The sequence below is a fragment of the Sinocyclocheilus grahami genome, unplaced genomic scaffold (genome assembly GCF_001515645.1).
Source record: "Sinocyclocheilus grahami isolate Dianchi unplaced genomic scaffold, SAMN03320097.WGS_v1.1 scaffold161.1, whole genome shotgun sequence".
Taxonomy (NCBI): domain Eukaryota; kingdom Metazoa; phylum Chordata; class Actinopteri; order Cypriniformes; family Cyprinidae; genus Sinocyclocheilus; species Sinocyclocheilus grahami.
The window spans coordinates 458,728-476,841 of record NW_015505340.1 but is presented as its reverse complement, the minus strand read 5'-3'; the positions used below and the strand labels follow the sequence as shown (position 1 = coordinate 476,841).

The 18,114-nt window shown below is 39.6% G+C and overlaps 1 protein-coding gene across 1 annotated transcript in view; it reads left to right on the top strand.

The window, feature by feature from the left end:
* LOC107592958 (RNA-binding protein Musashi homolog 2-like) overlaps nucleotides 1–18,114 on the top strand; it is a 72,620-nt gene that overhangs the window by 22,047 nt on the left and 32,459 nt on the right. Inside the window, exon 4 of the mRNA XM_016282546.1 lies at nucleotides 4,745–4,819. Coding sequence (XP_016138032.1) covers nucleotides 4,745–4,819 — 75 coding nt within the window. The remainder of the gene's footprint in view (nucleotides 1–4,744; nucleotides 4,820–18,114) is intronic.

Here is an 18,114-nt window from a genome sequence, read left to right as displayed (position 1 = left end):
CACAGTGCCAACAGCGTGATGTCAGCTCAAGTTGACTCGAGTTGAGGTTGATGAAATTACACCGCAAGTGGGTGTCATGAGCTTATTAGGGTTTAAAGCAGATCAGTGTTGAACAAACAGAAAGGGAGGAAGACAGAGACAGTGGGAGCAGAGTGTCGGTTAAAGGGGTTCACGCTCACTCGATCGCAACACTGTCTTATCTAAATGAAATTGGAAAGCAGGACAGCGAAACATTCCTTTTGGCAATTTGCATACAAAAATCAACAAGGCTCATTATTTAAGGAACCGCAATTCCTTATGTGCCGAAATCTCATTAGAGCCCTGCTCTGAGCAACGGTGTTTATCACACCTAATCGAGCTATTTATCATTATTGTGCTGGGCCTCATGTATGTTTGCTAAAATTAGTACACATCTCAGCCAGTGCAAAGTGCAGCTTTACCAGATGGATAATTTATTTTACAGTGAATCGAAACTGTTGAGCCATAAAATGGGCACATTAGCATGCATATTAATAACGCAAATAAGAGGGCGAGGCTGTCGCCACCAGGCCAGATTAAGTGACAGTCTTTATTTACAGCGTTGCCGGGAAACGGAAGGTGTCTGCTCTGGTGACAGTGTAGCTTAATGAGTCTTCTCCTCAGGCTCAGGTACCTCTCTTTCTCCCCCTTGCATTTAGCGTCGTCTGGCTCAGTCTTGTCTCCCGCATTGGGGCCATGACTACAACATGCAGTCTTGCCACTTGTTGTAGGACGTCAAAGCTATTGGAGCTGGTCTCATGGTGTGGTCCTTTGTTGAGCCCACATTGAGGCTTAGCTCGGTCATTAAACTCAGAGGAGAGCCATTTAGGTCTGACAATTGAGCTGAATAGTTTTGACAAGGAGGCAGAGGAATGTCTCTGGGAAAAATTGGTACCCTACGTGAATATTATTATTATTTTTTTGTGTTTAGCTCAGCCAAAAGTGGCATTAAACATGTTTTTGTTCAACTTTTGTTTCCCCGGTATTTTCACAAATACAGCCTTATTGTGAGCTTTTGTGTGAAGACTCTTCACTGGTGAACAGCAAGACATTATTCAAGTTGAGAGTGTTTTTTTTTGTTTGTTTGTTTTTTAAAGAAAGAAAGAAATTTAAAAAAAATTCAGCATGGATGCATTTATTTAATCAAAAGTGACAGTATAGACATTTATAATGTTTCTATTTCAAATAAATCTGAAAGATCAAGTGATACTGAAGACTGGAGTAATGGCTGCTGAAAATGTAACTTTGCCATCACAGGAATAAACTTCATTTTAAAATGTATTAAAATTAGGGCTGTCAGTCGATTATAATTTTTAAACTAATTAATTACATGATGTTTCGATTAATTAATCTAATTAATCGCAATGAATCACAAAATAAATTTGACTGTGAAAATACCCACAAAAGATTATTTAAAGCTGTTTTTGTGTTAAATGAGAAAGTATGAAGTAGACATTACAAATTGTAGCTTTAGAACTATTTTATTTGATTCAACATACAATTACAGTTTAAAGTCATTGAAAATACTTATTTCACATAAACATTTAGGCTACAACAGCCTAACATAAACTATGGAACATAAAAGAAGATAATTTGAGAAACATCTCAGTATTTTTTGTTCATACAATGAAAGTCATTGGTAACCAAAAGAGCTTTGTTACTAACAGTCTTTAAAATACCTTATTTTATGTTCCATAAAAGAAAGGTTTGAAACGACTTGAGGGTGAGTAAAGGATGACAGAACTATCCCTTTTTTTGGGTGAACTATCCCTTTAATGTTTTTATTTTTATCTTTATTATTATTATTATATATATATATTTTTTTTTAATAAATGATACTCTTAAGAAAATCTGCCAGCAGGTGGGGGTAAATATCTTTGTGTCGTTCATTCATTCGAATGACTAATTCATTCAGGAATGAAGTAAACGGCTCTCTTTATGAATTCGTTCAAAACGCGGATTCATTCAGAAATTAAACACTGCTGTGTTTCTCGGAGATGCGCAAACAATTCTGCTATGGCTTTAAAGGTAATGTTCTCTGCTAAATTGAGCAAAATCCATATTATTGTGTTTAAAATATAACACAATATCAACTTCTTATTTACTGAAATGCTGTATAAAATCACATTTAAACTTGTGCTATTCGGGACAAAATCAGCACCCGTGTGATACTGCTCTCGCTATTGCTCTCACTGCTCATGCGATATCGCTTATCATATGATATAAATGAGACAAAAACACATACAGGGGCATTTTTGCACCAATATCTTGAATTTTAGGGCATACCTGCATTTATGGAGTTGCTGCACTGCATCGTATTTGTCAACAGTCAACTGTATGAAATGTAAGATGATGTACAGGTCTGGGGGCAGGGCCAGTGCGTTAACTGCGCTAAAATATTTTAATCACGTTATTTTTTATAACTAATTAATTAAGTTAATGCGTTAAACTGACAGCCCTAATTAAAATACAAAAGTTATTTTAAATTGTAATAATATTTCCTAATATTATTGTTAATTATATATCCTATTATTATTATTATGATTAAGTAAATTCAGCATTGTTGAGCAAAAGAGACTTGTATGAACTGTATCCCACAACTGTATCCCAAGCTTGGGTGAGTTCAGAAAACTGAAAAGTTGTAGGCCTCGAAGCACTGCTGATTTCTCTTTTCTGCGTTTTGTTCCCATAGGTGTTGGCCCTACCAGTAAGTTAATCCCCTACTGTCAACAGAGCGCCATCCCTCTGCATTTAAAGTAATCTCTTTAAATGTCACAGGAAAAGCCCATGTCATGTATATTTAGTCTGGGCATCTGGCATCTCTGCTCCTTAAGAGAAGAGTACACGGAGCCGCTGTAGTTTCGAGAGAGCTGGAGGAGCCCAGATATTAAGGCTTCGCAAACATATGATACAGCAATTGGAAGGAGCAAAATTTAAGATGGCCACCTTGCTGCAGAACATTTAAGCATGTAGTTCGGAGGCAAGATTACAAGGTAAAGCAGAAAGGATGGAGAGACTGGAATTCGTCATTGGGTTTAAATATTTCCAAAGATTCTTTTTTGTTGGGTGTGAACTATCCATTTAAGGAGAATGGGTTCTGCAACATTTTTCTGTATACTTCAGGCAGTAGTATATTTAATACTTTTATCCCATCCTCCTTCTCTTCCTGATTCCCTCAGATTTGAACTTTCCTCAAGAATGGTCTTTGATTTTAAAACTGACTCTGTGGTTTACATAACATTTACCGCAACCAGCACAAAAGCCTCCTTTCAGAACCAGTCAATAACGACAGAATACTTCATAAACGCGAGTTATTTCTTTTAAGCCTCTACTATTGCTCTGAACCTCACCAAAGAAACTTTGACAGGATCAATATCTTCACATAGACTACTTCCCACCAGTCTGCCTCTGCAATGTCAAACCGAATTGATCCGAGTTATGTCTAGCCTAACTTGCGGTGGAGTATATTTATTCTCTCCAGCACCAGCTCACATTTGTGGCCGAGAGCCAAGGATAAGCCACTAGCGATCATTTGGTGCAAGCTCGCACTGTGCACAGCCAATAACTATTAGCGAATTCTTTCAGGTGTGTTTGGGAGGGAAGAATCGGGGCTGATAGTGAATTACACGCTTTCTGTAGAGTCCTTAAAAAGAGGAGGGCATAGTGGAGTCTATATATATTGCTTTCACGTGACTACAGCGGCCCACTCCCTCAGGCGTTTGCAGCAACAATATGGCTAATATGTTCACTTGCATTGGAAAACGTTTTTTTTCCTTCTGTTTGAAAGCCATCCAGATAATTAGTGTCTAGGCTCACACTGTAATAAGCCATTGTGACAGAATAAGAACAATGGGTCTTTGGGCTCTAGCCTGGTAAAGAGGGACACGCAGCGGCCCGTCACTCAGTGCTGGCAGAGAGACAACTTGAGCATGTGCGTTGGGTCGCATCCCACTTTTCCTTAACAGTATGAGCAGGATGCGTTCCAGTGTTGTAAACGCTGCTGATGGTGTGTTTTCGCCTCACTCCAAAACAAGATGTATTTCAGATAATAAAATAGTCAAGGGGAAGCCAGCTCACTCGCCTGAGCGTCATCATTAAAAAGTTCTGCCTCAGCAAAGATGGCGAGAGGCGGAACAAAACAGATTGCGGACTTTTGCATCGTTTCGCTCCACTTTCGAATGACTTCTGCAATCGCTCAATCATATTCGTGCCATCCTGTCTGTATTAGCGCGCAGGAGGCCGAGGCTGCGTGGCACGGAGGGACTTTAATCCGTGATGTCCTGCCACAACTATCAGCCTATCATTGTCTCGCTTTGTCGTGTCCTTCATGAGCGATTAGCCCGGGCTATAAAAGAAGGGTTATCGATCAATGACAGTGGAGAGGTGAGAAAAATAGGAGGGAGGGAGAAAGAGATGACAGCCACAGACATGTCCGTTCCCTCAGCAAGGGAAAAAAGAGGGATGTGCCCCAGGGAATGAAGCGAGATTATGTTTTGTGATGTTTATGCTGTTCATCACTGCAAACTGAAGTTCGCTAGCCAGCTAATCTGTTACATTGCAGCCTAGCGGGGAGGGTTGCGGTTATGTGGTGAAAGAGGAGCCATTTCCACTTGCGTCTTGCTTGTATGTGTATTTTAAATGGCATACTGATTTATTGGTGTAACAGGGAAGCTCTGGGCGGTCTGAGCAGTTTATCACATCCCCGGATTTTCTTCTCTCCCCTCAGGTTATCCAAACATTGTAGCAACGTATGGCCGAGGATACACTGGTTTCGCCCCAAGCTACAGCTACCAATTCCCTGGTAAGTTCCATCTTGTTAAGCTCTGTATGGTGCTTCTCTCTCCTGCTGCCATCTGGTAATGGCCTCCCTGCTGACCGGCTAACTCACAAACACCAACAAGCACCCGTCCCTGCCTCTCGCTACAGCCCCATGCTGAAAACTTTGCCGTGGGACTTTATACTTAAATACACATTCACATACTCAAACATTATACATCTTAATGTACAAAGACACGCACATATTGCCTTGTTCGGCCCCCTGCTGAAGCCCCACATCCACATGCTTGTAGCTTTACAGATAACACCGCCACACAAGATGTTTTTAAAACCCATGTGAGCTACAAACAAACCCATGGGCATCTAATTTTCTCTCCTTTCACAAATTTATCCCAGACAAAGAGGGGTCTTTTTTGTCTGGGATAAATGTGATGCAGCAAAGCAGCTCTATTATTTCACGGCTCAGTTCTCAGAACTGAGCTTTGATAACCTGATGGTCCAAAGCAGAATCAAAACGTGCGTGGTATATTTTAGTATGATGTTCTGCTCACTGGTTTATCTGGTACTGCTTTAATTGCACCTTATGTGTTTCTGATACACGTGTGTTTGTTTTTCATCTCTACTGAAAATAAAATAAAAAACAAAAACAATGGTCTAAGCCAGTCTGGTTAGCAGGTTTAAGGTGGACTATCTGGTCTAAGCAAGATCAGATAAAAAGTTTAAAAACATACAGTATTAAAAAAAAACATATGTACCATATAAACTAAGCTATATATAAATTTGTCCACCCACTAAACCAGGTCTGCCTAAAAGTATTTTGTGTATATTTACTTTTAGGCAGACCTCATTTAATGGGTGGATGAATTTGTTTATCACACTGGTCTTCCAACGTGACCAACTGTTAAAGGGGTCATTGGATGCCCATTTTTCACAAGATGATATGATTCTTCAGGGTCTTAATGAAAAGTCTGTAACATAGTTTGTTTAAAATTTCTCAATGGTAGTGTAATAAACACAGTTTTTACCCTGTCAAAAACTGTTTTTTCAGAGCAAGCCATTTTGTAGCATTTTCCTTTAAATTTTAATGAGCTCTGCTGACCCCGCCCCTCTCTTCCGAGCTGCTCTCAGAGGGACTGTTTACTTCGCATTCATCGTGAAACTTGCTAATTAGCACATTATTAGGAAAGGCGATTTGCAAAGATTCATTAAAAAACCTTACACTCACTTCTTCTGTAAGTGAAGCTGGATCACGAATGATTTGCACGAACATAGACGCATTTAGGTAGATCGGGGGCGCATTCCCTTCAAAAACAAACGTAATCCACTGCATCTTCAGCGGCTCAGATGTCGGGAGTAAATGACGACTGCAATGTGGCGGACTGATGACACTTTAATCAGGGCGGGTCTAAGGTAAGGAGCCAGTCCAGTCTGTGCCGAAACGCTACTGTCAATCAAACAGTAGCGGGGCCTGTTTTTGTGATGTCACACAGACAGGCATCTGAGATCGGCTCGAATTGAGAAAGGGGTAAAGATTTTAGTAGATAAAAAAAAAAACACTGGGTGGATTTTTATCATTATAGGGTGATTGTGTACACACACTGCCAACACACATTTCAGTTCAAACAACTTGTAAAAGTGCATGTAGCACTCAATGACCCCTTTAAAATCCCAAGACCCCTTTAAAAATCAGCAGACCAGTTTAGACTGGTCCGTGCTGTTTTATTGTCTTTTTTCAGCAAGCACCACACTAGTCCAAGTAGATGTATCTGCTGTGTGATGCTTTTCATTAATGTAAAAATTATGCATGGAATAATTAAAAAAATATAGGAACTTCATTTGAATATTTTCTTCATAAACATGAGACAACAGCTCTTGACAATTTCAAAATGGTGTTGTGTTCATGCAGTTGATCTTCAGCTGTACGTATGTAGCTGTGTATGTAGCCTCCCTCATCTGCAATCAGAGTATCTTCAAGAGGGGTTGCAACCTTATTTATGTGCATAAATTGTTCATGTTTGTCAGTTGCTCAGAGGCCCTCACTGGCGATGAAATTCTTATGTTGAAATGGCTGTTAAGCGTAAAGGTGGCTGTTTGTCACATCGAGAACACTTAGCCATCTTCCCCTTTGATGCCAGCACACAAATAAACCTCAAACAATCCGTACAGCCGTCCCAAACTAACCATCGAGGGCAGGTGGAATATTCCAGTGGCAACTTGGATAAATAAACGGAGACGAACGAGAGTAATAGATAATGAGGAAGTGTAAATTGGCAGGCGCTTGAGGAAGCGCTACTGTGACTAAGCCCGGGTAGGGGGATTAAAACATCATTGTGGGCTCACTCTCTTCAGCGAGAAGTCTTAGCCCAGCGCCATGTTAGCAACAGTTCTGAGCCTAACAACATAGCAAATCACCTCTGAAATATATGTGTAGGCCTATATCTAAACGCTGAACTCCCACCTGACGCTAAAAATAACCGGCCGAATAAACACATGCAGGTCCGCCCATGCCGGAAGCCTCATAACGCTAGCTGAAAAGCAATCGAGTGTATCGAATGCATATTTTTAGTGATATTGACCCTGGATATAGAGCTGAAGGTCTTGCTGGCATATGACTCACTAGCAAAATAGACTGCAAACCGCTCGACTTAAACTGCAGTTCTAAGTGCAAAAAGGGGCATTTTTTCTCCGCTCATTTAATCCCCTGGCTTTTCTTGTAAAATGATCTGCCCAGTGCCACTCCAAAAGGGTCCCCTCGCTCTTCCATTTCACATGTTGTCAATGACCTTGCTGTTGAACATATAGGGTGAAAAAGCTTTTTTTCCAGACTGCTCGTAGCACCTGGGATTTACTATAAGCTTGGCTGCAGCGAAGGTTAAAAATTGACTGTTGAAAAGAGAGAAGGTAATTTTTTTTCAAGGCACTTCTTGTAATCTGCACAGGTGACTGGATTTGTAACAGGTCACAGGGGATGGCATGCGTGTGTTTTCTCTGAACTGTGCATGTATGCAAGTTACTGTGTGGACTTTTAATGAAAACAAGAACTACATATTGCTTATCAATGGCACTCGGGTGGAAGTAAATCCGTGTAATGCTACAGTATGTGCGTATGATCGATATACAGTGTTTTTACCTTTCTAGTTCTCCTCAGGGAACAGCTTTGATCACGGATGGATTTAGTGTTTTCTTTGCCCCAAAGACATACAGGCATAAACAACCAATGGTGCTATGGCAGAGTTTCTGAGCAAGTGTTGCTGCTATTTTCGTTTTCATACTAACATGTCCTCTGGTAGATAAGATAAGAAACAGCTGACAGGATCAGGCCACCTTCACTGTTATCTCCCCCTTCGCCAGGACACACACGCACACACATTGTTCTTCTCATTTTTATGAGACCGAGAAGGGTGTTTCAGAGGCTATAAATCCATGAGAAACACATCTAATGCTCAGTGTCTCTCCAGCAAGCCTGTGGATCCATCGGGTTTTCCCCAAGCTGTGAGAGAAGATCTTCTCATTTTGGCGTAAGTCTGTAGATTAAGGCTGCATTGATCCAGAGGAGCGCAAGTAGAGGTGGTCTTATAAAAGATAATTTTATAGTTCGACCCTGTTGTTGTTTTGTTTATTCCCTCTGTTTGATCTCGCCCCACATGGGTGCCAACCGCTTTTGGTTTTCCAAGCGGTGAATCATCTCTCCTCATCTTCGTTCTGCCACGATTTCTGGCATTTGATGTGGCTGGTGCTGATGAGAGCTGAAGGTTGTTCCGACATTAAGGTCGCCACCCCTCTCAGCCCAGTCGGAATGAACAGTGTGTTAGAACACCATCCTTTAGCTCTCATTCCTCCATTTATCTCTCCGTTCTCCTCAGGAGGAAGAACAGGGAGAGCTGAAATTGATGCTTCACTTTTGATTAGGGCCCAATCAGTTATGCAAACACTGAGGTTGTCGGGCACGGAGCCCCTCTCCATTCTCTATGGCGCAGCCCTCTGCCGGTCCCATCATACAGTTAACACAACCGGGCTCGCAGGATATTGGAGTGCAAACAAACAAATAAAGATGGCTATTTGGCTGACCAGAGATGATCTTTGTGTGGGAGGCAAGGGAGATAGAGAAGAAGAGGAAATTGGGAGATGACAGAAACAATGCGTGAGTGGCACTTGCTGAGGGAAGGTACAATATGAGCCCTGCTCCGTTGAGCTTGGCAGCACCTACAGACTTAAGGAAAGTGGCACAATTTCTTCTCTTTGACCCATTGTGAGGAGAGGATCATAAAAGGAGGAGAAAAAGTGAGAGAGAGAGCAGATGATGAATAGGCAACAGTGAAGTTTCCTGCAGCTGCACTACCCCATTCAGCTCTTCACCCAAATTAGCTCTAATTGAAAAGGCTGCTTATTAACTCAGTAGGTATGAAGCAAACACATTCACCATGTTACATGCTCAAAACAGGGACCGCTGAGCCGGACACACACACGGTTCTTAAAAACGTATCCCACCGTTTCATTTAGGGGTAATTCTTGACTGACGTGGGCAGATGTTATGTGTGTTTACGGAGTGCATGGTGGCAGAGGTCATTTTGGAGGTCGTCTCGTAGCGATCGATTAGACAGCCTGTCGCATGAGCCCTGCCTGAGGTAATCACGCTGATGACTCATCTGCTGTTCCCCACAGTCAGGCTGAATCCCTGTCATATCCCGCTCTGCATTGCAGAGGCGGTTTAACCAGTGCAGGTTTGATTATCAGCTTGTATCAGATCCACAACTCAGACACTGCTCTGAATGGAGCAGCTTCTTTTGCCTTTAGGGAGGCACTGCAAAATGTCACATGACAGCGCAATCACAGCGTATTTGATGTTTAATATACAGTTAAGTGAAGAGGGAATCAGTCAGATTTCACTGTAGACAGGCAATTTCACTACTCATTGTCCTTTAGCTCATTGTTTGACGTGGTTAATTAAGAGATTATAAAGCAAAAGATGATCAGGATACAGATTTACAGATGTAGTGTTTTTGTTTTTAATCTGTCAAACGAAAAGCTATATTTTGACATTTGCTTAGTTTCTATTTCTTGCTTTACACAGTGGATTTTATTTTATTTAGTTTTGTTTTGCTTATTTTATTACATGGTATTGTGTGTATTTATTTTGGATATTTTATGTTGTTTATTTTTTTATTTATTGGTTTATTTTTATATGCATATTTTATGTTGTGATATATTGTGTTTTTATCATCTTATTTTTCTTTTATTATGGTTTTAATGGTACTTTTTTAAATACATTTTGTTATTTATTTATTTTTATTTTTTTATTACAATTATTAGTCATGCAAAATTTTTACTTTGAGTATGCACAAATTATTTGCCGGAAACTTGTTGCATCCTATCTGGTTAAGGGTATGGTCACGTCAGTCAGACTTTGCTTTCTAGATCAATTTTTTTAACTTTACACTTTCAAAGTTTTAAGATTAAAGATTGAAAATATCTCAAGAATGAAAGAATAATTCAAAATCTAATTGTCAGCAATGATGCAGTTCTTGGCTTGCCTGCTTCAGCTAATAGCCACTCTCTGACATGTCAGCTGGGGCCACTTTCTGTCTCCCATTCCTCTGGCCAGATCATTTTTGCACTTTAGCACTGCTCTTATGCGACCTACTGAGCATTAGTGAATTCTGAAATCTGCAGCATAGCCTTGAAAGTGCATATGGTTAGATGCACATTACTATACAATTAGATTAGCATCAGCCCCTTGCCATTTCTGCCTGTCGTACAACCACAGATCAGCCCCCTCTTTCATACTTATCAATGAAACGTCCAATCCCCACACATGAGCTTCTTTAAGAATCTGGCCTGATGAGAGGGTGACTTTGCCTGCCCCTGCTGGATTAATCCCTGTGCCCCTCTACCAGAGATATAGTATTTGTCTGGCCAGTAATTGCCCTCATCAAGGAGGCGGCAGACTGCAAAAGTAGGGCATCAGGCAGCCAGTAGAGGAGACCTGTCCCTGGGCTGCACTCTCATTATATGTGCCCATGCTGATGGCAGTGATTGGACCTGAATCCAGGGGGCCGGGAAGCCGCGGGGGAGGTAGGCTGGTTTGCTGTAGCCATATGAGGTCTCGCTGATGTCTCGGCAGGTTCTGACATTAGCAGGCCAACCAGATCCGGATCTTTCAAATCCCAGATGTCGTGATCTTCAGCAGAGTGACAAAGTTCACCGCTCGTGCGTCGATCACCATTTTGATCTTCCTTTCTTGTCTGGTGTTGAACTTTAGATCCTGAATTAAGATCCTGTTTGCAGAGCACATGGCATTATACATTTCTGTATTTAACTAATGGGCTAGTTTCCTCACTGGACATACGTCAATACGACGTTCAGAGTGGTGACTTTGCCCTGTGCATTCCCTGTTGTATTCTTAGGCGGTAACTTGGGTTTTCTTAGCTAAAGCCTTACCAGTAATATTTATGCAGCAGTGTCAGGCTGTTCTTTTACTCTATTTGTTCTGTGCACCAGAATTTATATGTATTTTTCTTTGCTGCTCATTACCTCTTTGAAAAATGTCTCTCTTTTGAGTGGTTGCAGGTTTTATTGCCTTGTGTAAAGTGGCGTCCTCTCTGAACTGCCTCCCCTGGCGCAGCTTCTTCCCCTGGGTACAGTTTCATTCGTCTTCCTCCATCCCCCATTTTCCTGCTCAGAGTGCTGTGCTTTGTGTAGATTAAGCATTATATGTAAACCAGGTAAGATGACTTGTATGCAAAAATTTTAATAACTAGCCTAGCTTGTAAGGTATATATAAACTTAGCTTTTGTTATACAATATGTCCTTTGCTGATTTCACATGATTTGACATCTTTTGTGATGTATATTACCCAGTAGGGCTGGGCGATATGACGAAATTATCGTATATCGATGATGTCTCGTAAGTATCGCGATGTCGATATCAACAGTCAGGTAACAGACGATTATCGACATTATCAGGAAAAAAATGACAAATGATAAACCTAGTAAGTTGCAAAAAATATTTTACATAGCCCCATAGTCACCATACAGGTTTTTTTTGCATCCAAGAATGAAATAATTTAGTAGGAGGGTTTGGGAATCGAAAAGCTATTCCAATTTAGGAAATCAGATCAGATGCCTAAGGTCAGAAATCAAATTACTTGTTATAAAATTACATTTCGATTCTGCGTCTCGATTTCTGTATGCGCATTTATTGTGATTTCAAAAGATTCAACTGCAAGAAGATGAAATAGAACTCACTTCTGTACTCGCCCGCTGTTTTCTGTCCTGCACACACCCACACACAAAGCGCACGCACAAAAGCCGCCTCTTATATACGCAAACACTGGACTGAGCTCTCTTTCTCATGTTCTTACACATTCAAATGGACAAATACACACAGAATTATATCAAAATATCCCATAAATACAATCAGTTATGTCTTAAGTGAACGTAAAAATTTGAGAAAGAAAACAATGGTGTATTGGATCCGAGCATTGACAGCAGCCGCTGCCGCCAGTCATTATAATGTTAATCAAAGAACAAAAGAAAAGAAAATCCCTCACTGATCTTAACTGAATCACTTTTGTAACCTCAGTTTATATTTTATTTGCCTGTTGTTCGGCGCTGACTACTGTAATGGCAATGTGCATCTGTGTATGTGATTATTTTGGAGATGTGTTCCAATATAATTTATCCTTATTTAGGGTATAGGCCTATTCTATTTTGAGCTGCAGTTTAATAAACGTTAAACAGAAAAAAGACTAAAAGTAGCACTGCATGTGTTTCTGAATATTTATTTAAACAGACTGTACAATAATGAAAAACCACAAACATGAAAGGTATAATTAAAATACGCAAATTCCTTCAGCGCACATTTCAGTGCAATATTTTTTACAGATTTTGTGTATACAATATAATTGTTTAATTAAGCTGAGATATAGCACTATAAATTCTTAATTCATTTGCAACAAAACTATAAAGTTTTGTTGCAAACGGATGAAGACATGAAGTGGCGGTCACACTGCACTTTTCGTTCCATTGACTTCCATTCATACGCATGCGAATGCATCAGACCGGAAATGCAAGCTCATACGAAAAATTTCACGTTTCACTGCGTTCCAAAGTTCAAGATTGGTGAACTCTGACCTGCGAATTCGCATCACGTGAAGACGTGTGACCAGTAGAAGATCGATACGTCACTGCATGACCTCTCTGTACAGAAATTCAAAAATGAAGGAAGCGCTAATTTTAGCCGTAGCGCAGCGTCCTATTTTATATAATACATCTTTAAAAGATTATAAAAATCAAATAAAAAAAGAAGCTGTATGGTTCGCGGTGTCAATGGAAACAGGAACAGATGGTACATTTGAATGCGGACACATTTTTATCATTTTTTATTGCTTAGTGTGTATATACAGTATATATATATATATATATATAGAGAGAGAGAGAGAGAGAGAGAGAGAGAGAGAGAGTACAATATAATTACTATACACAAGTGTATTATTAAATTACTTAATGTTGTTTGTTATTTCATATTTATATTTTTAAAATTAATTTTGCACACCACAGGAACTTATAAAATGACCTATTTAAAGGGAAAAACCTACAGCACTTAAAGCACAGCACGTAATGTATATATGTATTTATATAATGTATATATGTACGTATGTACAGTCAAACCAAAATATATTCAGACACCTTGAACATTTCATTCATTAATACAGTTTATTCACTATAGTTAAAAAAATGGTAATAAAATATGACAGAGCCGAAAGTACTCCTTGTGGCGATTCTCATCCAGCCGAAGCTCCTGAATTAAAGAATGGAACTCTCCCTGCTCATTCTGAGTCCATAGAATAGGGTGAACCCACAGCCTTCTCCTTTCCAGACGCTTTCGACGCCGTCGCAAAAGACACCGTACAAGCACATCGGAATCCATGTTGTGATAACTGAGGGGAAACCTTGGCGCGTGATGTCATATCCTGCTCCCGCCCATATTCGCAGCGGCGTCTGAAAAAATTTAGCACGTTCAGTCTAGTGTGACCGCCCCTTTAGACTTCTCAGCTCGGCCCTCAACATGCATGCGTTTGGAGTTTCGGCAGCCCAACACTGAATATTATATTGTGGGTGTTGTATTTTGATTAATAAAATAAAAATTATAAAAATTACAATATAAAAATTACATTTAAATTACCCTGCTTCTAATTAAATAAAGCAGTTATTTTTATTTCGTTAAAAACGAGCCCAAAGAGACCTCTGAACTAGTAGGCTACCAGAAAGGAAAAAACGTTTTTGCTCGGAATTAATTTTTAATGCATATGTCTTTAACTGAAAAATGAGTGTTTACTATTGTCGTTTTGCATTATTGACGCACTATTTTTAATAGACGCACCTAATTAATGCTGTTCAGTTGCTTTGGCACAATCTGTATTGTTAAAAGCGCTATATAAATAAAGGTGACTTGACTTGACTTGACTTAATCCCTGCATGATTTTAGTCATGCATGATAAATATCAAATACGTTATAGCTTGACTACAAGTTTAAAAACAACGCTGCAATTGTTATAATTAAGGAAATTAAACTTACCATTTTGAAATGTGTCTACACAGGCGATAATGCCAAAAAGAAAGAGAAACATCGGAAAATCTGCATATTTTATTCAAGACATTATTATATGACATTAACATGCATTTATCATTCTTACAATCACCACCAGAATGTCCAACTTCACCATGATGAACTTAAAATTGGGTTCTATTATTTTTCCTAAACAGTTCTCCTCACAAAACGAAATTCATTTCAAACATAAATTTGATAAGAACAGAGTGGAAATTATTAGCAACGCCAAAATAACAACAAAGCTAATGTTTTCTGTTAGTTTAGGCACAAACTAAGAAAAGTAAAAAACAAACTACTTTGTGGCAATAATTAATACCAAACTGAAGATGGTGTGTGCTTATGGTGCATGTCGGCAATGTTTTCTCGGCGGAGGCGGGGCGTGGTGGAGGTGGGGCTTAGGTAGACGATATTATCGGATATCGCGATATTTTTAAAGGCGATTATCGATTAGATATTTTTGACACATCACCCAGCCCTAGTACCCAGCCGTACTGCTGTTTTGTGATGCTATTTAGAAAGCCCTCCTGGCCTATTTTATACAGGCCAGAGATGATGGATGTACTATAGAAATCTGGTCATGTCTTCTGCTTTCAGAAATTGCTCTATAAGATGCACTATTAGTCGGATACAGCTTCACACCTTGTATGTGATGCTCCCTGTGGCCGTTCATATATTCCAGTGTTTTTCCCCTTAATGTGCTTCTCAGATCAATGAAAACATTGCTTGTGTATTTAACCTCTGATCATGAGTGAACCATAGTACATTCTCACACTTTTCAGAGTGGATCGAAAAATAATCATTAAAACACATGTTTGGTTATAAACCTCTATATAAGATGCTTTTTTATTGCCATGTTATTATTTCATGCCATATTATATTATGTTTTTTTTGGGTGTTCAAGGCAGCTTCTAGGGTCTTCTGGATACTTCTAAGCAGTTGCAGGATTGTTCTGTGTGGTTTCAAGCAGTTGCTAAGATGTTTTAAATGGTTGTTAGAGTGCTCTGGGTGGTTGATAGGGTGTTTTGGTTGTTGCTAGGGTGTTCTGATTGGTTGTCATGCTGCTTCTAGAGTGTTCTGGGTGGTTCCTATGCATTGCAAAGCTTGTTCTATGTGGTTGCTAGGTGGTTGCTATGATGTTTAAGGTAATGAGCCCAAGTCTAGTATATTTTAGTCACTAGATGTAGCTCTGTCCCTTCATTGTTAGCCTATGGGATTTTTAAACTTTTTTTTATACATCACCCTGTGGAAAAAAAATAAATGTTTTATACAAACGTGGGCATGACATAAGGTATCGTTCATGTCCCTAAACAGTGTTCAAATCAGTTTTTTTTTTAGCGCTCATGCTCCTGGATGTCAGCAGTGTAATTGTTCTGTAACCACATTGAATGTGGTAAACAGTGGCCTCGGCCACGCTCACCTCATCGAAATAATCACAGGTAAATGCACACCTCTCCACCACAAGCGGCTAAACCCCTGCAGCCAGCATTGACCCACGATTCTCACACCTCCAGAGCAGTGCCACGTCTCGTGTCTCCTTCACCATCAGCACCCTCATTAGCCGTAGATAAGAGCAGGAGGGCGTAATACGGAGGAGTTCTCTGCCACTTGGGCTTGTGCATTTGGAAGCCTCATTGCCCAAGCTTCCGGCAGTCTTTGATAGCTCTTCAGAACAGCCCTTTTGAAAGTAATACAAGTCAAGGGCTTCTACTAGAGAAGCATGACTCACCTCTCATTTGCCGGATGAAAAGATGGTCTGCGAGATTGATCTTTTCTTTTATCCACCTTTTTTCCCTAAGATGCTCATTTTAGCACTCACGTTTCTAATTCATTTCTCTCTTGAATGTCTTTTATAATGGCAACATCAACTAATAGTGCTTTTTGAGTGTGTTTGAAAAGCACACAAAAGGTTCCTGTTCTTTGATCCATTTTCATCAGGGGTTTAAATGATGTTCTGATACATTCAATATCAAATTCATCAGATGTATTTCCATTTCTGTTTTAATGTTAGCAGCCCAACTAATCTCATTTAATGGCCATTATGACTTAAAATCATGATCGACCGTGTCTGATTATTTAATGTCTGTGACTCACAGATTCAGAAAAGAAAACAAACGGTGCACGGTCCAAACTGGAGCATCTCCAGAGGACTGCTGGCAAGAACAAACAGGCATTAGCGATCATAAAATAAAAATTGCGCATTCATAAAATGTAAGAAGACTTCAGGAGGCAGAGAAAAAGGAGAAGTGAGGGGACAGCAGGAGGAAATAGCGTGGGAGAGAGAGAGGGGACGAGTGAGGACAGCATCTCCTCCAGGGCTCCAGGGTGGAACAGATGTGTCCTTGTCCCTCCTCCAGGCCAGTCCTGCCCAGCCGAGCACAGCCACTGACAGAGCAAACAGGCTGGAAAAATGGGTAAAATTGGAAAGCTAAATATTGGCGTTATGTCCTCGGTAATAGAGAGGCCATGAAATTGATTTGATTCTGCCAAGCTGTTCCTGGGGGATAACACTCACCCCTCCACCCCAAGCTCCCCTCCCTCGCCCCGCCGACCCTCTTCAGGAACAAAGCAACGGAGAGATGTGTGAATTAACCTTCTTAATTTGTAGTTTCTGAGTAGGTAATTTGTTTCCAGAACTTTCTAGATCTCTAGTACACAAGCATCCGCATATAATATTGACATCAGCTGAATGAATGTGGGGTGGAGAGGTACCCGCTCAGAAGAATTAGAGTTCAGCAGCACCACAATTAATGGTGGTATTGACTGGACGCAGCAGGGTGCATGTTTACCATTGTCTGAGAGATGTTTTACACGTGTCAAGAGCCAGTTTTGTTCTGAAGAGGCTGATAAGTGGGACTAAAACTAATATTTACAGGAAGTGAAATGCGGCCTCTCAAATGAGACCAGAAGTCTCTCAGTTTGATGTTGCTGAATTAACTTTCATGCTTAAAAGGATAGTTCTCCTAAAAATGTAAACAATTCTGACATCATTTACTCACCCTCCTGTCATCCCAAACCTGTATGACACACTTTCTTCTGAGGATCATAGAAAGAAAATATTTTGAATGTCAGTGGGGTCTAAACAACTTCAGGGAGAATAACTTATTTTGGGGCGAACTATCCTTTTAAGGAAGTAATACATTAATCATTATTACCTGAAAAGTATTGATCAGAAATAGTTTATTTTATTTAAATAATAATACTGATGGTTTTGCTCTGCACTTGTTTGAGTTGTGATTTTGTATGCTTGTTAGAGGATTGTGGTAGCTTAGCTATATGCTCTCATGCACAGAGCTGTTTGTGTGCTGCATGGAGTTGCTGAAATTAAATCTGTCATTTTATTTTTATTTATTTATTTTAGTAATTAGTAACTTTTCATATAAAGTAATTATTTTATATGAAAGCAGTTGTTTTGGCTCTGGATAACAGGTGCATAACTTCATGACTTGTGTGAAATATAAATTGAGTGGGATTATAGTGTGAAAAAGTAAAAATTTACTGTATTGTTTATTTACACTACATAATAAAAGCATTAATTTCTTATGCGTGTGTGTATATATATATATATATATATATATATACACACACGCATAAGAAATTAATGCTTTTATTTACCAAGGATTACTTACTTTTTTAGATATATGCTGTTCTTTTGAACTTTCTATTTATCAAAGAATCCTAAAAATAGTTCAATTGTAAAAAATATTTCATAAT